General features: G+C 45.2%; 1 protein-coding gene across 1 annotated transcript in view; it reads right to left on the reverse strand.

Annotated features, from left to right (window-relative positions):
- PLEKHH2 (pleckstrin homology, MyTH4 and FERM domain containing H2) overlaps window positions 1-22,883 on the reverse strand; it is a 666,795-nt gene that overhangs the window by 27,017 nt on the left and 616,895 nt on the right. Inside the window, exon 26 of the mRNA XM_078649687.1 lies at window positions 2,916-3,045. Within this exon, the coding sequence (XP_078505813.1) occupies window positions 2,916-3,045 (130 nt within the window). The remainder of the gene's footprint in view (window positions 1-2,915; window positions 3,046-22,883) is intronic.

Here is a 22,883-nt window from a genome sequence, read left to right on the forward strand (position 1 = left end):
ATTCTTAACCGTAGGTTTTTCAGAAAGCTGCATTAGGCCAATTCCAAAAAGGAAGTGTAGGTTATGTTTTTCTTTTTAACTTGAAAGAGGGAAAGAAGGATATTAAACAGAGAGATTATGGTGGTCTGTCCTTTATTGATACTGCCAGCATAAATGGAAATTGGGAACAAAGGAGGAGAAAGGACAAAATGGAGAACTGGAACATAAAGTGGGAAGAAGGAATCAGTAAGGGTAAGGAAGGAGGGGGAAGAAAATAGAGTGGATTGGAAGTCATTTAACAGAAAAATAGCATGGAGCAGCAGAAAGAGTGGGAGGTGGCAACGGGGGATGCAGAGGAGGATTGAGGGAAGACAAGAAGGGCAAAAGGGAGCAGTTGCAGATGATTGACACCATCATTTATTTTTGGTGACCAGGACTTATTTATTAGACATTGGTACAGAGCAAGAAAGGGGCCAACAACAAAGGAAGAATTAGTAAGGAAAGGAAAGACAGGACAACAAAAGAAATCAGGGATGATTAAAAACCTGCAAAAGTGAGATGGCAGCAACGGAAGAGGGTTCTCAAGATAAAATTAGGGCCCCGACCTTTTTTTTAATTTAACCACCAGAAAGTGGAAGGCACGACACGGAGACGGAATGCAAGATGGGGAAAAAGAAAAGGCCATTCGACAGGGTTTGAAAAAATCTGTCAAGGGTAGATATGCGGAGAGCATCGAAACTAAATGGCACATACTGAAGCGACACCTGAGAAAGACAGAAAAAAAGGTTCAGTGGGGTCAAGTGAACAATCAACTACAGGAAATATTCTTCAAACTGTAAAGCATGCATGGAATGTGTTTCATCAACCTGCTAAAATCCATAAATTTCAAAGAACAGAGTTCATCATTAAATAGTTGTAGGTACAGGTTTCCTCAAGCTGGTTTTTGTCCAGATCACATGCAACCTCTTTTGCAGTAAGAGAAAAATCTAATATGTGTATGTGATCAATTTTGACTGTAATAGGGAGGATTCATTGGTCTCTATGGTTATATGAGTGTGTTATTGACCACTGCTCTGAGCCTCATTTAAGCTGTACTGCAGAAGAGCTGAATGCCTAAGAGTGTTCCTGGAGCTCCATTATAAGTTGGGCGCCATAAGGCACAGTATTCCCAGCCTCAGAGTTACTGACACTGGGATAGCAGTAAATCCGGTCAGTGAGAATACTCCTGATTATGGGATTTGGGGAATAACTTGTGGAACTCGAATTCCCATTTGTTTTGTGTGGTATTTGACCAATGGACTAGCTGCTTTTGGCAGCTAAAGTTGGGGAAAATACTCTCAGCCCTCCGAGTTCCTGTGGATCTCAAAATCCTCAAAAACAGCTCCACATGGATCACTTGGGACCATGAAATGATGCCCATAGTAGAATAATATTGCTTGCTTAGTTGTGACATCTTACACAATAACATTCAAAGTTCTTCTTTTATATTTGGCCAAATAATGTCACTTCTATTCTGCTTGCAAATGTGTAGAACAAGTAGTTTACCTAGCTAAGCATTCTACTTTTTTATGGAAATACGTATTCATTTGTGATACACAGGTATCTATTCATCTAATATGTCCTGTAGCTTAGATACAGAAAAATCAGAAAATTAAACTACATTTAAATGCATAGGTCCCAATTATAAGTGAACTTCCTAGCGATATAGGATTTGGATGTCAGAAGGAAAGCCATCCGACAGATGACAGAGACTTTGTGCCCAACATCAAGGGTTTCCCTCCAACCGCCGTATTACGATGATGGCAGTCGGAGGGAACCCCGCGGGGGACCCGTCAGAAGAAGAGCGGAATTGTAATCCCATGAATGATGGCGGAGCCAGGTTTGGCTTCGCTGCCGCGATTACAATGCTTTATTCCAACAGCCTTTCCATGTCGGCCTTTCCAACATGGAAAGGCTGTTAGAAAGTGACTTAAGGGGCCCCAAGCAGGGCCCCCCTACACCCCTGGCCCACTGCTTTGGGCGTGGTGGGCACCTAAAGTACCCTCTAAACATCCCTGCACTGTGTGATGCCTGCCACACTGTGCAGGGAAGTTTACAAACATGCATTTTCCAATGGCAGCTTGTGGTGCTGGCCTTTTCCACCTGCTGTACAGGATTCCATTGAATAATTTATGTTTTTGACTGCCCATAAGGTAGTCACATCCAAACTGTGAGGTCGGAACCAACAACCTATTGTTGGGCGGTTCTAGACCGCCACGTCCATCCGACATCGTAATGAGGGCCATAGTTGGGCCAGAATTACTGATGTCTCCAATGAGTTACCATGGATTACAAAGTGGGTCCGATTGCAAAATAATCTGTAGGACCCAGAATTTCTGGGTCCTTTTGGCTGTTTCCCCCTGATTCTGCGAAGTTTAATGCAGATTACTACTGTCTTCTCTGAGTGCATGATAAATATCCGCAGGGCAACCTATGTGGATCAGGTGGTTTTGTCTGGATCTTCAGGGAAGTCTTGGGGATGGGGGCTGTGGTCTCTGTCTGTTCCACCTGTAGTGCTGGAGAGGGTGGAAGGGGGCCAGGCTATGACTCGGATTGCAGAACTTGCCCCCTCCACACACCAGTTTTTTCAGATGCATATTCACATCTGGTAAAACCAAGTATGGCAATTCCAGACCTGGAAATTATTGGGTGTGGAAACACCACACTATTGGAATAGCCTAGATTATTAAGGAGATGGCCTGGGTGTCACCTGACGATCAATCTAATTACGAGCTCATTGAACAAGGTTTTCACTGTGTGGGTGCTGTAAAGATGCTTGTGGTGTGTAAAGAATATACCTATCATATCAACCTATCGTGAAACAGCTTGCCTTAGATACACATACACAGAAGGCCCTGATAACAAATCATGCAAGCAGTTCTCTAGCACTACCTTACCTTCGCAGAGAACAGCTTGGCACCAAAAAATGTCCATTTTCTTGCGACAGTGAGATAAATACGCACACAGTCTACAGCACTGTGACCGCGAAGAGACATCCATCTTGTGGACAACCTCTGACGAAGAAGCCTATATTAAAAAGTAAAATTAACATGTGCATTGAAGAATCACCCATAATTAAATATATCAAATATTTATATTTCCTTAGAAGAATTAGAAATTTAAGTAAAATCCCAAAGTGAAGCTTGAGCGACACGCTGATTATACTGACAATGTATTGGTAGGGTCGCAAGTTACACAACGCTATAGACGTATACATTCAATTGGTAGGGTCGCAAGTTACACAACGCTATAGACGTATACATTCATGAACATTCAAATTTGTTGAACTGAATACAGCGGATAGTTTTCTGGGCGTACCAATGACAAACATGTTACCCAAATGTTGCAAGGAAGCTATCCTTCCAAGTGTATCTTATATGTTTCAAAAGTACACACCTGCCTTCAGAATTCTAAAACATCAAGTCTCTTTAAACATTCATGGTTATCGGCAATATTAACTGGTGCAACCATCATTCTCGGTTTACAGATATTGCCGAAACATGTCTGGTTTGTTATGACATCTCGAGTGAGGAACCCACTACAATAATTGCATGGGATTACAGAATATGTTTTACAATTTTTTTAATATACAACTATTGAAGAGTGTTTGTGTAAGGCACCATACGAGCCCACTTTCTTAAAAGTTAAACCGTGGCGCACCCTGGAGATATTTTTCTTTATTCTTTCATTTTTAACTAAGAGTTGTTGTTACTGTACATTGCATTTAATTGATCACAATTTATATTTTCGTCTCAGATTTATTTATTTGATCCAAACTATACTTCTTTTACACCAACATGTTTGCACGTTCAGCTACTCTATCAAGACTTCCCAGAAATGCAATTTCTAGTATCAGTTTCACTCATCTCAGAAAACAACGGCTAATTAAACAAGCACTGAAAAAGCCAAAAGATCTGTATGTAATTCATGCAGAGACACAATATCTGCACACACCTTCACATAGTTGACACATACATGCAAATAGGGAGATGGAACACCATACCTACAAAAATGTACACTCATAGACCAATAGACAAACATGTACAAAGACCTACAAGCACCCACACACATAAACCTTCTATTATGAAGTTAAACATACACACATACAAAGAGACATGTTATGTTGGCCCATAGCTCCTAAAACTAGACCATTTACAAACACTAGATGTGACAGGGGAGTGGACAGCTGTGTAGGAAGGGTGTAATGCAAACAAGGAAAATAGGCCCTCCTGCCCAACTGTGTAGTAAAAACAACTGTAATTGTGGTAAAATGGGCCACTGACATTCCTGTGCCCCTGCACACCTGCTGCACTATTAATTGCTAAGTATCCGAGAAGGTTAAGAGCGGAACAAGAGATGGGACGAATGCAAATATCTTCTTGAAATTTTAGTGCTAATAAGTAGTAGACTTTAGGCGCCTGATCGGCAAAGAGGAACCACAGGCTGCATTTTAGATGCAGCACACTGTTCCACTATCTACTGCGTCGTACACTTAAGTATGTGCGTTGGTCGGCCTACACTGAAAAAAGTGCATTAGCAGAATGTGTACTGGCTGTTTGTAGACACCAGTCCAACTTTCACTGTGCAGGCAGCAAGCTGGCGTGCATTTAAATGGGATCAGAGATCCCAGTAATGGTGGGAACAGGGATTGATTGGGCCTCCTTTTCCCCTGATTAAGGGTGTGCGACTGGAGACACACTGATTGTTTGTCACTTCTCTGTGCCTCCTAATAGTCTCGTAGCCTCTAACCAAGATCTGTAATACAGCACATGCGCAAATGAAAGATGTTTCCTCATTTGCATGGGCCCACACCCGATGCAAATAAAATAACACCCCGCTGAGATCCCGCTGGTGCACATTTAGGACCAGCACCATCTGAATTACAGAAGAAGCCACTTGGTCCAGTGGCCTCTTATGTAATCCCAAAGTGATATGTGTGGCACAAAAAGTAAGTCCACATGTCTGTTGTGCCCCAGGACACTTTCTATTATATGGTTCTCACAGAGTAAAATAGACTGTAGCAGAGGGAAACTGGAGTCTGGAATAACAGTGTGAGTGGACAAACCTTGTAATAGAAGTCAGGGAATTTCGTAACAGCTAGGAACAGAGGGGGTCATTACGATGACGGTGGGACTTTCCGCCATGCATGCAGTGGTCCTGCACTCCAAATTATGATATGACCGCCACCATGGCGGTCGTATTTTGCATTTTAACATTGCGTGTGTGCTTCTGACTGCAGCACCCGCCGGGATGTTAAAAATGCATGTTGTGTATTTCACTGCACTACGTGGCAGGCACCACACGGTGCCTGCAACTTAGTGCAGTGAAATGAACATGGGTACCCCCCAGTGCACAAACACCTCCCCCCAATGCAAGGGGGGCCTGCAATGGGCCCCCAAAACCAATACCCGATAGCCTATCAATGGCGGTTTACCCACAGCGGAAAGGCTGGCTGCAGCCAGCATCCTAATCTGGAGGACGGTGCCTGCTAGGCCCCACCACCATTTTACTGATGCTGACCACTCCGCCAGGTAATCGAAATGATTGCCTGTGGCGGATCCGTGACGGGCAATCTTTGCGCCCACCACGGTTGCGGTCAGATTCCCCCCACCATTGTAATGTGGCGGGGGCAAAATTGCTTTCCGATGGCGGAAGGCCCGCCACCGCACTGCTGGGGTGTTCAACATTTCCGTGTTTGTGTGTGGGGCACAAGATATGAACTACGCAATGATCACAGACCGTCTTAGATATATTTAACACAACTGGAGCTAGTAGGACTACTCCTCGTATTTCAAAATGGTTATATCATTTGCAAGAATTCTCATTCGACTTAAAATACGTTCCTGGAGTGAAGAATGTGAATGCGGACTGTTTGTCATGTTTACCTGTATAGGAGGATGATGTAGATTATAATGAAGAGGAATGGATGGTGGCAAACATTGTTGATGTATGTCAGGCAATTAGTGAGAATGAATGGAAGGAAGCTATTTCAGTCGATGCTCTTTTGGTGAAGGTGATCGAAAATTACCTGTGGCTTTTGGATGGAAATTAGACGATGATGTTTTGATGTATAAGGATGTGTGGGAAGAACTATCGGATGTGAATGATGTGGTAAGGACGTGTGACAAGTTGGTAGTGCCTGAACCTTTGAGGGGTAGGTTGATGAAATTATTACATGAGGGCCATGGTGACATGTCAGCTGTGAAAAGAAAAGCTAGAATGTGTTTTTGGTGGCCAGGCATGGATAGGGATATTGAAAGGTTCGTGTGGAAGTGTGTATCTTGTACGTGCATTTGAGGGGTTAGGAGTAAGTGAGAAATATGCAATGGTTATGATGGATTATTATTCAAAGTGGCCAGAGGTGGTGTTTGTCAGTAAAATCAAATCTAGCAATGCTATTGCATTTTGTGAGGAGAATTTTCGGAGAGAGGGTTGTCCTGCCGCGCAGTGCTACCTTAAACTTGCTGCATAAATACGAAGTTTATATTTTCAGCCAAGAAGAACTCCAATGTGCTGCGCTGTGCTGTGCTGCCTTAAACTCACTGTATAAATATGCGTCCGTACTTCTCTTTCGTCCATAAGGTATAACCCTCCAGCAAGCTCTGTGTGTCAGATAACCGAAATTGAAAAGAGGCGTAACGGTGAATCCAAAATGGCAGCACACACACTATCCACGTCACAACCCTGGCTCTGATTACAGCAGCATCACTGTAACTAGGCAACGCCGCAAGAATGACAACGTCACACGTTACCTAACGTGACAATGGGAAATCCATAATGTAGAGTGTCCACACAGCAATAAGAACTCCAGGTCGCAGAAAGCTTCAAGAAACCGGAGGGAGCCTCGCGCAATGTCCTACCGGATGAACACTTCACTTCATGAGCTGGTGGATGGACAGGAGCCTCAGGTGATCCCTCTCACGCTCTCTGCAGGTCATTGCCTGGGATATGATCACGCGATGTCTCCACACTCTAAGGAGTTGTTGCCAGGTCACGAGCAGCACAACAAAAGATGAATGTTTACCTTCAAAATCCAACAGCATCTCCCAGTCTTGCTCGATGCGAGTTCACTGGAAATTGTCCAAAATACTCCCATTGAAACGAAAATTCTCACCACCAGACAAATTGCAAAATCACAACAACATGATCACAGCTGGGGGTCAACAGATACCAAATGGGTATCAAAAGAAATCCAATTGTGTCGCAGTTCTTTTAAACAATAAATCCTTCCTTGGATACAGTGTTTATCCTCTCCAATGGCAGATCCAATCCTTCTTGCCAAAGCAATCTTCTGCCTTGCCAAAGCACTCCCTCTCCCCTTTTTGGGGAAGGATCCAGTATGCAGGCCTTGGAGTCTCAGAGACCCCTCTGAGAGAGTCCACTGCGTAAAGGGAGCCTCTCGCAACAAAGATAGGGAAGTGATACCACTTCCCCTGGGATCACAGTTTACTGGACTTTGGACGTTGCTTTGACTCGTCTACCGGTTTGTGTCCCTGTCACCCTTCCCCTCCTCTTCCCATGCTGTGTCTCTCACCCTCCCCTCCTCTTTCCCGCCTTCATTATCTGTCTACTTCCCCTGCTCCAACCCCCCCTGAATCGCTCACCTTGCCTGCTTTTCCCCTTACCTATCTGTGCTTATTGTTTATCTCGACCTTACAAGTAACTATGTTGCCATGCTCTAAGAACTGTGTAACCTTTGTAACTATGTAACCTGTAACCATGATCTGATGCTCATGTAAAGCGCTGTGATACCTCCGGGTCTTGCCAGCGCTTTATAAAACCTTTAAAATAAGATTGGTACAAAGACCCCTGAAGACCAAACTCTCAGTTCACAGCCATGCTTCTTTGCTGGACTCCACAAACCAGATTCCAGTAGTAGAATCTTGTCGCTAGGAGAGGAAAGGAAGCCACTAATGTAGATTAGATTAAATGAAAACATAGAAGAAAACATAACATTAATGACCCCCAGAGTATTGTTAAAGGAAGATACTGGAAACAGTCAAGTACCCTTGTCCACAATCCAACACAGAGGATGACACCCCGAGCCAACAACAATGTATGGATTATCACGAAACACAGGTATAATTGAAAGCAACATGAAGAGGAGGCACACATTGAGGCAGACAAGAATAAACAGGAAGAAATAGGAAAGGTCAATACATTGTTAGAACTTTCATGTCCCTTAATCTTTAGACCTTCTGCTGATGAATTCACAGATTGATGTCTATACATAATGAATCCTTAATACTTTAGTAAACATGCTCATTTACTGCTCCAAAAAAAACACTCATTGAGTAACGTACCGAACTAGAAAAACCTTCATTAATAGATTGACATCAGCTCCAGATAAAAATTCGCTTGTCGGACACCGACGGGATTCAGTAGAACATTCAGATTTTTTTTTACATTCAAATACATAAAAAAAAATCCATATTTCAGATTAAGTGACCCAAAGCAACGGCTCTTCCAACTTTCTTCAGGCATTTTATTAGATGAACATTTAAAATGTTATCAGCCTAACGTGAAGCTGAGTTTACCTTCTAAGTTGCTAATTAAATTAACCAATCTTCTTCAGTTCCATGTTCAGAAAATGATACTTAAGACTATGGGCCAGATGTAGGTAAATCTGATTTACCGACTCTAGAATACCGAATTTTACCGATTCGGTATTCTAGATTTGGTAAATCAGATGTAGGTAAAAATTCGGTAATTTTTACCGAATCTGTATGATTCGGTAATTACCGGATCGGTATTTACCGATTCAGTAATTGCCATTGATTCCTATGGGCCTACAGGCCCATAGGAATCAATGTCAATTACTGAATCGGTAAATACCGATTCTGTAAAATGACCGAATTGTCAAGGGGGGCAGGGTGTCACTTTGACACCCTGTTGCACCCCTGATTTTGGCTTGTGTGCCTAAGGGCATGTATGTGTGCCACATGGCACAGGTGTACATGCACAGATGTGCATGTATACAGGAATTCGTTATTTACCATGAAATAGTATTTCATGGTAAATAACGAATTCTTAAGAGCCAGTGGCACTGTTTTCAGTGCCACCTACATCTAGATTTACCGATTCGGTAAAATTACTGATTCGGTATTTTACAGAATCAGTAAATTTACCGATTCGGTAAATTTACTGATTCTGTAAATTTTAGGCCCCGTACATTTCAATCACCAAATACCGGTCGGTAACGGCCGAAATCGGCGACCTACATCTGGCCCTAAATCAGTATAAAACAATTACACAGAAACCACTTCACTTAAATCTTACTAAAATTACTATTTAGGATTATAACCAAACACATATTTCGGGGCACTCAAAGAGCCCAAATATTTCTGGATTCTGAAGCCATTGTAGTGGATAAAACCATACAACACTGCTAATGCTAAACCCAAACTGCATGCATGGAACTGGTATATACCTAATGGACATGAAAAAGGAAGTAAGGTGACATTATTTAGGCTAAAAAGGTTTGGGACAAAAAGTGGATGAAAGGCCCAATGTGCTGTACCAATCTGTAAGATCTAATGTGATAACTGTCTTGGTGATGCTCAACAAAGTTTGCCTGTATACATCAGTTCAGATAAAAAAAAAGGTCCATGACCTCTAACAGTCCTTTTGATGACAAAAACAAGATACATCCATTTCGAGAACTCTATCCCGCCAGTTAAATCCTCAAACCACAGCTTACATTCATCTCAATTCATCTGATCCTAAACCGTTTCCAGTAGAATGGATAAAGATGGACAGAGTCTGTAGAATGTGACATTGATGCCTATAGAGTTTAGAGCAGAAACAGACAAATCGATTGTGTATATTGTGCATCCTGCTCCTCTCTCTCTTTTTCAGATTTTCAGAGTACTATTATCGACTGCGGTTTCCTCTTGGGGATAAGATCCAATGTCAATAGTTGTCTCTAGTTGTGTGAGTGCAAAGGCTCTGTTACGGTGGTACTGTCTGGCTTCCTCTGCAGATTTCTGTGGAGTTCTGTGAAGTCTATAGCAACTAACTCTTGCTCCTACTGCCACCTCTTGCGTTGAGATTTTCTGTTGGACATCCTCCACTCGGAGATGTCTCATTCTGATTTGAATGGCTGGGATCCTTTGTCTTGAAAGCAGCCCTTAGGGGACAGAGTGCCTAACTTCAGTCTGCTCCTAGATCTCTGTACTCTGGAGGCATCAGTTAACATGTTATTTTGACATCTATATATGTGTTGATGTGTTGCCCCAGTAGATATCTCCAATAGCTCAGTGGGATCTCTTCCACTTCTTGGGCTCTATCCGCTGACATATTTCCAGATGCAACTCCCATCTGACCTATGCTACATTCCCATACTTCACCTGATGTATCTTGTTTAGTCTCCTTTAATTTGTAGTTAAAATGTAATGCTGAAGAGATTGATATTTTTATTTATGTAATTCTAATATTCTTTCATGGGTGTAGATTCAATGGACCAAGTAAAACTGCCTGTAGCTGACCAGGGAACTCACCGGCTAATCCCTGCAACGTTTCTGCTGCTGAATCCATTTCCGCCTGGTTGCCCTTTTTGCCGTCGTTGGACCTCGCGGTACCCGCTGCGCGGGTCCCGCATCGCCCGTTCTGTTGGGTGTTCCTGCTGAGGAGTGGGACCTTCGCTGGAGTCCTGTGTGGGCTGCAGGGTGGGAGGAGAACACTCTACCAGGGCTGCGAGCGCCAGGTGAGGGACAGGGACTCCATTTCCCAGGAGTCCCTGTGTTGCCATCACCTGCACCTGGACGCTCTCCCTGGTTGCCCCGCCCCCCACCGCCGAGCTAAAGCTGCCGCCTGTGAAAGAAGTTTGGGAGACGCCTAAAACTGCCTGTAGCTGACCAGGGAACTCACCGGCTAATCCCTGCAACGTTTCTGCTGCTGAATCCATTTCCACCTGGTTGCCCTTTTTGCCGTCGTTGGACCTCGCGGTACCCGCTGCGCGGGTCCCGCATCGCCCGTTCTGTTGGGTGTTCCTGCTGAGGAGTGGGACCTTCGCTGGAGTCCTGTGTGGGCTGCAGGGCGGGAGGAGAACACTCTACCAGGGCTGCGAGCGCCAGGTGAGGGACAGGGACTCCATTTCCCAGGAGTCCCTGTGTTGCCATCACCTGCACCTGGACGCTCTCCCTGGTTGCCCCGCCCCCCACCGCCGAGCTAAAGCTGCCGCCTGTGAAAGAAGTTTGGGAGACGCCTAAAACTGCCTGTAGCTGACCAGGGAACTCACCGGCTAATCCCTGCAACGTTTCTGCTGCTGAATCCATTTCTGCCTGGTTGCCCTTTTTGCCGTCGTTGGACCTCGCGGTACCCGCTGCGCGGGTCCCGCATCGCCCGTTCTGTTGGGTGTTCCTGCTGAGGAGTGGGACCTTCGCTGGAGTCCTGTGTGGGCTGCAGGGCGGGAGGAGAACACTCTACCAGGGCTGCGAGCGCCAGGTGAGGGACAGGGACTCCATTTCCCAGGAGTCCCTGTGTTGCCATCACCTGCACCTGGACGCTCTCCCTGGTTGCCCCGCCCCCCACCGCCGAGCTAAAGCTGCCGCCTGTGAAAGAAGTTTGGGAGACGCCTAAAACTGCCTGTAGCTGACCAGGGAACTCACCGGCTAATCCCTGCAACGTTTCTGCTGCTGAATCCATTTCCGCCTGGTTGCCCTTTTTGCCGTCGTTGGACCTCGCGGTACCCGCTGCGCGGGTCCCGCATCGCCCGTTCTGTTGGGTGTTCCTGCTGAGGAGTGGGACCTTCGCTGGAGTCCTGTGTGGGCTGCAGGGCGGGAGGAGAACACTCTACCAGGGCTGCGAGCGCCAGGTGAGGGACAGGGACTCCATTTCCCAGGAGTCCCTGTGTTGCCATCACCTGCACCTGGACGCTCTCCCTGGTTGCCCCGCCCCCCACCGCCGAGCTAAAGCTGCCGCCTGTGAAAGAAGTTTGGGAGACGCCTAAAACTGCCTGTAGCGGACCAGGGAACTCACCGGCTAATCCCTGCAACGTTTCTGCTGCTGAATCCATTTCCGCCCGGTTGCCCTTTTTGCCGTCGTTGGACCTCGCGGTACCCGCTGCGCGGGTCCCGCATCGCCCGTTCTGTTGGGTGTTCCTGCTGAGGAGTGGGACCTTCGCTGGAGTCCTGTGTGGGCTGCAGGGCGGGAGGAGAACACTCTACCAGGGCTGCGAGCGCCAGGTGAGGGACAGGGACTCCATTTCCCAGGAGTCCTTGTGTTGCCATCACCTGCACCTGGACGCTCTCCCTGGTTGCCCCGCCCCCAACCGCCTCATCCCTTATTGGGAACAGCTGATCCCCGCTACGCGGGACGCGTGCGGGACGCCCGGGGCTAAGCCCGGGCAAAGGGCGGGCCCTCTGTGGCCCTCAGAGGCCAGAGGAGCCTGGCCTGGGCCATCCCCTTTGTCATTTGCTTGGACTATTGGACCTTCCATCATAAACTGTAAGTCTGTCTCTTCGTTGTATTCATCATTATCATCGGGTTCAACTGTATAGGCTGAGTTTTTTATCTATTATATATATATATTTTTTTTCCTTTCTTCTCTCAGCCTACACTTAATTTCTGCTACCCCGCGCTTCAAAAATCTCTGGGGCCTGTTATGAACTATCGAGAGACTAGAAGTATGGCAGCTGCTGGAGCCAAAAAACTGACAGGGACCCTTGATGATTTCATTGTCCGGACTCATGCTTTAATAGACGAAGGGATTATATTAATGGATAGAAGGGTGTCTCAGGACCTGGCAATAGCCAGGAGATCTTCTTTAGGACTTATAGCTCAGGCTTGTACTCCACACGCAGCGATTGGCTCAAACACCCGTGCCATCGTACATAATGAGGGGGCCCATGATGATATTAGTTCCCAAGAAGGTTTGGAGGCAACACCTAATCTTGCTTTGTTAGTAGAGAGCGATTCTCCAAATGAGCCCGAAAATGTTCCTGTGGTTAATGTACATGACAGGGGTCTGAAAGAGGGTGCAATTCCCCAAAAAAAGTCCAAATCAGCCAAACGTAAAGGAAGGAAAGCACCGACCACTCAAAACCTAGATCAAACCACTTTAGACTTGGCGCCCTCAAACAGCATCCTGGTTGCGCACACTGCTGACTCGGATGGAGCTGCCCAAACTAATGTGCGTTTATCCCTAGGCTTACCAGATGACACGGTCATAGATAGTAGCTTAGAGGAAATACTGGATTTGGGTGATGAAATAGATAACCATGTTAGAAGCAACGAGGATATGAACAGCTTAAACATGGTAAATAACAACATCTTGGAAATGTTAAAAATCCTGCTTGAACCAATTTAGGTCAGGTTGCGTTGCTTAGAAACCATCTTAAAAAACATTCATAAAGATATAAGTGCTCCCAGTTTTAGTTTGGAAAATAAGATACCCCCTGTAAAAAAGCCCACGAACAAGCCTCCCACAGCTGACAAAAACACCCTCCCTCTCAAAAAAATTATACCCAGTAACCCCACCAATGTTACCATCTCAGGTGGCACTTCTTTAAAAACCACTGATTCAAAACAAACAACGAATCCTGCAAAATCCCAGGTAACCGCTCAGGTTAAGTTTAAAGCTCCCACACCCTCGGCCCCTAAATTAGATCAGACCCCGAAAGAAAAGAGAGAACCACGGAGAAATATCCATCTTCCTCCGGATGCATGCCCCTATGTAGTGATCCTGACTGGGGTCACTGAACTTGTAACAACTGAAACGGAGTCTTACCAAGCCTTAAAAAATAAGGTTTGTCACTGGTTGTCAAAAAATTACCCCTTACCGCCTGGCATGCCTAGTAACATCCTAATGGTGGAGAGAACCCCTTGGGTGGGAGGCAATAGGAAAAACCTACAAGGTGACTGCGTTGTGGTCACCTTTGAGCACCAACAGGTAGTAACTTACATCTGTGCTGGCGCACCACGCCATCAGGCGAGCACGGTCACTGCCAGGCCTCTCTCCTACTTTTATGTACAGGGGAATCAACCCGACAGTAGGTGGAGCTGGTTAAAGGGCCCCCAGGAGCTTAACCACAGACAGAAGTTCAATCCCCCATGGGAGGCTCAATCTTGCGGTTGGGAGGAGAGGGGGGAGGACGGGTGGAACGTGGTTAGGAGAAGAAGAGCCAGACCTTTTCAGGGTGGGTTTGCTGCAGGCCCCCAAAATAAATATTTATATCATGACCATCACTATGCAAACGGGCAAGAAAATTATTTTAATGTCCCAACGTTTAATCATTACAATCACCCGTCCTTTATGGATTGGGTAGATTGACAAATATCAGGCCCCCCCACCATACAAGTCTTGACTGCTCCTCACATCACACCACAGTGCCGTCAACACTCACAAGAATTAAACTCCGAGCCAACTATTGAGCCAATGTTAACCACAGGACAGGGCTTGGAGGGAGGGACAGCCTCGTGTGTGACTGATGGGAAAAAAGGAAGTAGGCGGGTGATCGCAATGGCCACTTGGAATATAGCGGGCCTTAGGAATAAGATTGATGATCCTCATTGGAGAGACTTAATAGGCACTATGGACATAATTGCCATGCAGGAAACGTGGGCGACTGAAAATTTGCTCACAATGGATGGGTATACCACCTTTTACCTCCCAGCTGTCAATTCATTGAGAGGGCGGGCCAGAGGTGGTTTGGTTACCTTGATATCTGCAAAAATCTCTGGCACATATAAAGAAATTCCCACTGGCAGCCCCTACTGTTTGGCAGTCTTAATTACACACAGGGGATTTAATGCTGTACTATTAGTTAACTTCTACAACTCCTTTGATAGAGAACACCCACTCGATAACTTGTTGAGGTTAAACTCTTTTTTAACTAGTTTTCAGGAGTCTATGGAGGCTAACTGTATTGTAATTTTAATGGGTGATTTCAATGTCCATAGTTGTAAGGAAAAATGCCCCCCGAACCTCTTGTTTGGTCCCCCAGAAGAAGAGAATATCCATTTTGAACATTCAGAAAAGGGATCCTGTTTAGAATCCCTGTTAGCTGAAAATGGTCTAATGTTGCCTCTTGGGGGGGAAGAGGGTATCCCAACTTTCACGGGACATGGCAGTGGGTCTACCATTGATTATATTTTTCTAAGCAGTAGTTATAGTAGTCATATTTTTGGCTATACTGTTGTAAGGTCCCATTTTAGTGACCACAATCTTGTTGTCTTAAAAATTGAAAATGTTCTAGCTGTTAATGTTAGCACTTTGAGTCTAGCAGATAAATGTGATTTAAGAACATCGGATCAGGCCCGCCGAATCAAATGGTGTAAAATAATCCCGGAGGATTTTTTTGGTAAACTGCGCATAAGTAGCCAGGAGGCCTTTGCACTTTGTTTGGATGATCAGGTGGGGGACACAGAGGTGTTAGAGGCGTATAATAGGGTCTGCGCCAATATTGTGTCGAACCTGACACAACAGTGTAAAAGGAAAACCCAAGAAAGGGTGGGCTGGTTTGACAATAATTGCTCCGCTGTTAATCGTAAATTAAAATCAGCTTTAAAATCGAAACCAGTAGATAGAAGACTTGTGGCCACCCTTAGGAAAGCATATAAGACCGCCATCGAGAGAAGACGGCGCGAGATCAGAGAGGATGCTTGGGCTGACCTGACCTCAACTGATGTTTTGAAAAGTAGCGCCAAATTCTGGGCCGTGGTCAATCAACCATTTTTTGCGGACTCACATAACAGTGAGTTGGATTGTGGTATTCAAGAAGACAAATGGCACCTGCATTTTAAATCTGTGTATGAACAGGAAGCCCCCGGGGCTGAGGATATGACCAGCTTATACCAACTCCCTTACAGCCTAACGGTGGATGAGGAAGAGGTGGGCCTAGCCATTGAAAAAATGACTAGCAATAAAGCTCCCGGGCCGGACGGGGTTCCCGCTGATCTTTTTAAAGTGGATATTTTATTCTGGTCCAAAATTTTAGCCAGAGTTTTCAACAGCATTTTTAAAACAGGTATCCCAGCATCATGGTCCCAATCAGTAATTGTCCCTATTTTTAAAAAAGGAGACAGGGGGGAACCGGGAAATTACCGCCCTATATCCCTAATAGACTCTGCGGTTAAGGTCATAGGGAGAGAGGTCCTCAGTAAACTTACTGATTGGCTAGATGAGTCTAACATTCTCTCACCCCTTCAGTACGGTTTTAGAAAGGGAAGGAGCACCATCGATCAGAGCCTAAACTTACAACTGTTGATAGGAAAATACACCATAGCTAAGCCTGGATCCCTGTACATCGCCTTCATGGATCTGTCCTCGGCTTTCGACCGAGTTAACAGATCCAAGCTGTGGGGCCAGCTCCTCAGCATAGGCATTGACCCAAATATCGTGTACTTCCTAGCAGACCTCCATAAAGACCTTACCGCCTCTGTCCGTTATGACAGAAAAGGGAACTGCACAGGGAAAATCCATATTACCAACGGTGTTAGGCAGGGCTGCATTCTTGCCCCCCTGCTGTTCACTTTATATATTAACAATCTAGGCAGAACATTGGGCACAGCATGTATAGATATACCGAGGGCAGGGAAATACATATTGCCCGCATTATTGTATGCAGACGACGCTGCTCTCATAGCTAGAACCGCAGTCGGCCTGCAAAGTCTGTTGAACTCTTTTTATAATTTTATGATAAAACTGGACTTAAGCATCAATTTTGGTAAATCCCATGTAATGGTAGTAGGGCATAAAACAAAGACTAAAAAACATGCCATGACCTTACACTGTAATGGTCACAAATTATCTAGAGTTCCCAGATTCCCTTATCTGGGTGTAGTGTTTGATGATCGTTCTACATGGCTTCCCCAAATGCTGGAGAAAAAAAAGGTCTTAACACGATCTATATCTGCAGTTCTCGGCTTTTCACGTAAAATTGGGGTGAAGCCTATAGAGGCCGTTTTAAAAGTGTACGCTGCTAAATGCATAGCTATCGTTATGTATGGCGCAGACCTGTGGGGTTTTAGGCCTGTTAAACTTCTTCAAGTGATTGAAGATAACTTTTTAAAATCCATTCTTTCCTTACCAAAATCCACGGCAAGCTTTATTGCTCATCAGGAATGCGGGGTGGATTTTCTGGAGGACCGGGTCGCTATGGCTCCCCTCCTGAAATGGATATCTGTGTGGCTCAACCCAGAGCTTGAAGTTAATCACGAAATCCTGAAGGACTGCCTTAATTTAGATCACTGGAACAAGATCCCCTGGCTGAACTATGTTGAGCAGTTGTGTATTAAGCTAGGAAGGCCTGAATTGTTCCATAACCCCTCTGCCCTCGTGAAGGCTGACTTGAAGTGGACAAAGAACACCTTTTTGTTGTACAGTGGAATGAATAGGGAAAACAGGGAGTTGTTAAAACCCTCGGTTAGGTCGCATCAATTGATTGTTTCCTCAGACCATGATCCGGAACTGTACTTGAAGGTCGTAAACAACCCAAACCATAGGTACCTTCTTACCAAGTTCCGTCTGAATAAAGTTCACTTGTTAATCTCTGGCCGCCCTGGCTGGACCAGGGACTCGGAACTGAATATATGTACTTGTGATGGACACTCAATTATGGACACTGCCCACTACTTGTTCTTTTGTATCCACTTCAAATCTATCAGGGAACAATTTATTATTCCCCTGCTAAAAGGGAGGGGGTTTAGGCAGGTTAAACCAGCTTTATTATACCTTCAGATGTTAAATGATATCTGGGAAATCTATAACGTGGCCAAATTTTTAACTGTTGCAGTCAGATTGGGTAAAAAGATTAATTGGGTGTAGAATACCTACCTACAACAATCATGCTTACTGTAAAATTGAATCTAGTTTTTTTTAAATTGTAATGTTTTTATTTGATTGATAATTGTAACTTTTTTAATGATATATTGTGATTTTTGGACCATTGTTTATGTGTGTCTTGTACTTTTATGGTTTTGAAAAATTCGAACCGAATAAAGTATTTCTTGACTATCATTCTCATGGCTCAGTGGTGCCTGCAACACAATGGCTGCTACCTGTGTCTGACACAAAACAGCACAAGCTGAATATGGGTTCACTTCCCTACCCTTCCAGGTTGATATGATTTGTCTTTTACACTCAACACTCCTTGCCAAGATGCTCTCACATATCACTGATGAAATCAATGTATGTGTTTTTCCTGAGACCTTCAAACTATCCTCTCAGCCATTACTGGTGACCTCATGTCCTCTCTAAGCAGCAGCATCACATCATCATCAATCGGTGTCTCAGATATTCATCCTCTTCACCAGTAAATTTGCTTCCCACTATTAACTGTCTCAATGTAGCTTTAAAATGGTAACACATTCATTGACCCATTAATGGTGGGTAAACTATACTGTTCCTAGACCAATGTGATTTTCATGAAATAACGCTTCTCCAGTTTCAACATTACTGTATCAAAAGCAGCATACTCTTCCCAACATCACATACTCCCTCTGGTTCTGCCAGATATGTAAACATTCTCACACCTTCTGCCTGGAACAGTGTTACAAAGTAGCCTCTTCTTTTCCTCCCCTTACCAGTGACCACTGACTGTTTTTATTGTATATCTTAAATAAATTCTTACGTTGTTCCCAACTAATAACAGATCAATGGGTACTTGCAAAACAGTACAGGGGGCAGGAGGTGGTGGTGGTGTGGAGCATTCAAGTTAATATTTCCCATTGAAAACACTACATTGATACGGATTATGAAGAGTGTGACCTCATTATTTAGTTGTCACGTGACAAATCTGTAACACCAGTGCTTATTTGAAAGCCAGATGCCGTCTACACCTGCCTCGCTGCAAGCTGTCTCATGAAGGAATGTCTACCGTCTCTCTATGTGTTACCTTGCTCTAGCCACAGGATAATGTTCCTAGTCAGTTATTTAAGGCATGGAAAAGACTACGGTCCAGCACTGTACTTTCACTCCCGTTTCTGCAAGGTGCTTGGATAAGAAAATAGAATTCCCATGACCTTTTGGTTTTTCTGCCATGCCATGTTATGTCTTGCACAACACCAATCATAATTTAATAATTTTCTCCACTTGTGCTTTAGACCAGAGTTTACAAAAGAGCAACATGCCTCATGTTAGCCGTTGCAATCCACATGCACTACTATTAATGTGGCACTCATTACAGGCCTGCCAAATGTAAATGTTACCCTGCAGTTTGCACTGGAGAGTACAAGCATGGACCATGTGACTGGTACCATGATGCAGGTTCCACACGACCTGCGTGGATGACTTATAGTATGCTCCCAGCACGCTAGTAAACTCAAGTCAGCATAATGCTGGTAAATGAAGCAATAGGTCATGAACCCTTGAACACTACCCTGCTTCACAGTACATTCATTGGTAGAGCCGTAGGGCTGAGAGGTATCACATTTCAGTGAATTAAACCATTTATGACATGCGTATTAATTTTCCACAGTGGATGTGACAGCTTCAAACCGACTGATGGCGCTGCAGCGCTCAATGCATTTACTGCTCCTCCAGCAATTACTTTTTTATATTGATAAGTTTTTATATTGATACGTTTTCTAGAACATTTCCAGTAGTGCCTCAAAAGTATGGATTTATGACGTCCCCCTAGCTGGGTATCTTGGCCAGGCCAAACCTTGGAGTGGGTTAGTCACCCACTTCTACTGGCAAGGTACGTCCTAGAAGGTGAAGGAGTTTTTAACTCCTGTTCCACCTGTCTAGCTAGTGGTAAGACAGGTGGCCTCACAAAGGCCCCCTTAATTCCACTTCCAGTGGATGGGGTTCCCTTTTAAAGGGTAGAGAGTGACATTGGCAGTCCCCTAGACCCTCCAGCTGCATCAGGAAACCGAATTATACTGGTAGCAGTGGATCATACTCCCAGGTACCCTGAAGCAATTGCCCTTAGAACTACCACTGCTCCTGAAGTGGCTAGGGCCCTCAATGGTATCTTTATCAGTGTGAGTTTCCCTAAGGAGGTGGTGTCACACAGAGGTTCAAACTTCATGTGTGGTTACCCACAACACATGTGGGCAGAATGGGGAGTGAATTTTAAGTCCACTATCCCCTACCACCCACAGACAAATGGTCTTATTGAGAGATTCAACAAGAACATGACAGGCGTGATTGGTGGACTCCCTGAAAAGCTCAAAAGGAGATGGGGTGTCCTATTACCTTGCCTGCTTTTCGCCTACAGAGAAATGGAACAGACGGAGTAGGGCTTTCCCCCTTTGAACTTCTGTTTGGTCATCCAGTGAAGAAAGCTGGGAGAGACCTCTTAATGAACCTAAACAGGAAATTGTGGACTATATGCATGGCCTCCATTCCAGGATGGCTGAGTACATGGAAAAGGCATCCAAAAACCTTGAGGCCATCCAAGAGCTTCAGAAGCTCTGGAATGATCGAAAGTCTGCACTGGTGGAGTTCCAACAAGGGAAGAAGGTATGGGCGTAGGGTCTTTAGGTCTTAGGGCCCTCCGGGACAAATGGAGTGGACCCTACCCTATTCTAGAAAGAAAAGGGGAGGTCACCAATACGGTGGACCTTAGCACTTGCAGGAACCCCAAAAGGGCCATTCATGTGGATCTCCTTAAACCCTATCAAGACAGGGCTGATGTGGCCATGCTGATGGTCACTGATGTGGATCAGAAGGAAGAGTGTGAGCCTCTCCTTGACGTCCTGTCCAACAGTCCCAAAGATGGGTCAGTGGATGGAGTAATATTGGCAGACACACTTTTTGCCCAACAGCAATCTGACTGCAGGCAAGTCCTTGAGCAGTATGCTGAGCTCGTTTTCCTTACCCCTGGTCAGACTAACTGGTGTGCCCATGATGCAGACAATGGTGACAGTCTCAAACGTACACTGTATAGATAGTCTGACCAAGTGATGGAAAGCATCAGAGCTGAAGTTAGCAAGATGCTGGAGTTAGAGGTAGTTGAGCCCGCTGAAAGTTCCTGGGTCAGCGCAGTGGCCTTAGTCCACAAACCTTATCCCCAGGGCGGAAAGAGGGAACCAAGGTTTTGTGTGGACAATATGGGGTCTCAACACTGTCACAAAGACAAATGCACACTGTATCCCAAAAGCAGGTGAACTTTATTGACCGGCTAGGGGCAGTCAAATTCCTCAGTACTTTTAATTTGACATCAGGGTACTGGCAGACTGGTTTGACCCCATTCTCAACCCCAGGTGGGCATTCTTAGTTCACTGTTATGCCCTTTGGCCTAAAGAATGCCCCTACCACTTTTTGAAAGGTTGGTGAACAAAGTCCTTGCTGGACTGGAATCTTTTTGTGCAGCATATCTTGACGATATTGAGGTCTATAGTTCCACCTTGGCAAAAACCCTTGAGCTCTGCAACATGCAGGCGCCACTTTTAAGGCTAGCAAGTGCTAGATAGGGCAGACCTCTGTGGTATACCAGGGTCACCATGTAGTTGGAGGCTAAGTCCAACCCCTACAACCCAAGATCCAGACAATTGAGGATTGGGTAGCTCCAACCCCGCAGACACAAGTCAGGGCATGTCTTGGCTTGACTATGTACTACAGCAGGTTTGTGAAGGGGCATGGTACTATTGTGGCACCCCTCACAGAGTTGACCTCTAAGAAAATGTCAAAGAAAGTGAACTGGACAGTGAGATGTCAAAAGGCTATTGACATTCCGAAGGAAGCAATGTGTTCAGCCTCCACTCTGAAAGCACTAGATTATTCAAAGCAGTTCATAGTGTAGACAGATGCCTCTGAACATGGGATAGGAGCAGTCCTATCCCAAACCAATGATGATGGCCATGACCAACCTGTTGCTTTTATGAGCAGGAGGTTACTCAACAGAGAGCAGCATTAGAGTGTCATTGAGAGGGAAGACTTTGTTGTGAATTGGTCTCTGAAGACCAGGCCATACTTGTTTGGCCTTCCCTTCCTTGTTTAAACTGACCACAGGTATCTCAGATGGCTAATGCAAATGAAAGGTGAAACTCCAAACTGTTGACGTGGTCCATTTCCCTACAGGAAATGGAATTTACAGTGGAACACAGACCTGGACTGACAATGCTAATGCTGATGGCTGTCCAGGTTTTTCCACTTATAAGATGCAGCCTCTCTTGTGAAAGGTTAGTCTCATTCTCTTTTGTTTGGTGTGGGGGGGGGGGTTATGTAGGTAAGTGCCCCTTTTGACATGGTCACCCCCACTTTTTGCCTGTTATTTGATGTGATTTTGAATGGAAGTGTACTCGGTTCCTGCTAACCAGGTCCCACTGCCAGATCTGTTTTCTAAAACTGTGCAAATTTACCCCCTTTGGCAATACCTTTGGCACACTTTGTAAGTCCCTCGTAAATGGTACCCCAGGAACCTAGGGCCTGAGGTACTATAGAGGGTCCCTAAGGCCCACAACATGAATTGTGCCACCCTGAGAGACCCCTCCACTCACACATGCAAGAATCCCACTGCAGGCTGTGTGTTTTTGTGCAGACAAAAGTGAAAACACAACATGACACGCATGCTTGTGTGCCATGTCCCCTAACACTGCAAGTAGTATTTGTAAGTCACCCCTACAGCAGGCCTTACAGCCCTAAGGCAGAGTGCCTGATATTTATGTGCGGGTGAATATGCACAAGCAAATATGTCCCTTTGCTGCTCAGTTACATTGCTGCCAGTGCATGTGATCAAGAAAGCCATTTTAAGTACATGTGCTGGATAGTGGTCAAAAACTAGTCCCACGGCTACTTGATACCTTTACTGAAAATAGAGACGTTTGTTGGATTTATTAACACATGCACAAAGATGTCACATTTGAGGTGCCCCCTGAAAACCTACCAGCTACTAGTGTGTTGAATGCCTGGTTTCTGCCAGCCTGCCACCAGAGACCAGAGTCTGACCCCCAAGGGTGAGAGCCTTTGCTCTCCTCTC

This window comes from Lissotriton helveticus, chromosome 6, assembly GCF_964261635.1.
Source record: "Lissotriton helveticus chromosome 6, aLisHel1.1, whole genome shotgun sequence".
Lineage (NCBI taxonomy): Eukaryota > Metazoa > Chordata > Amphibia > Caudata > Salamandridae > Lissotriton > Lissotriton helveticus.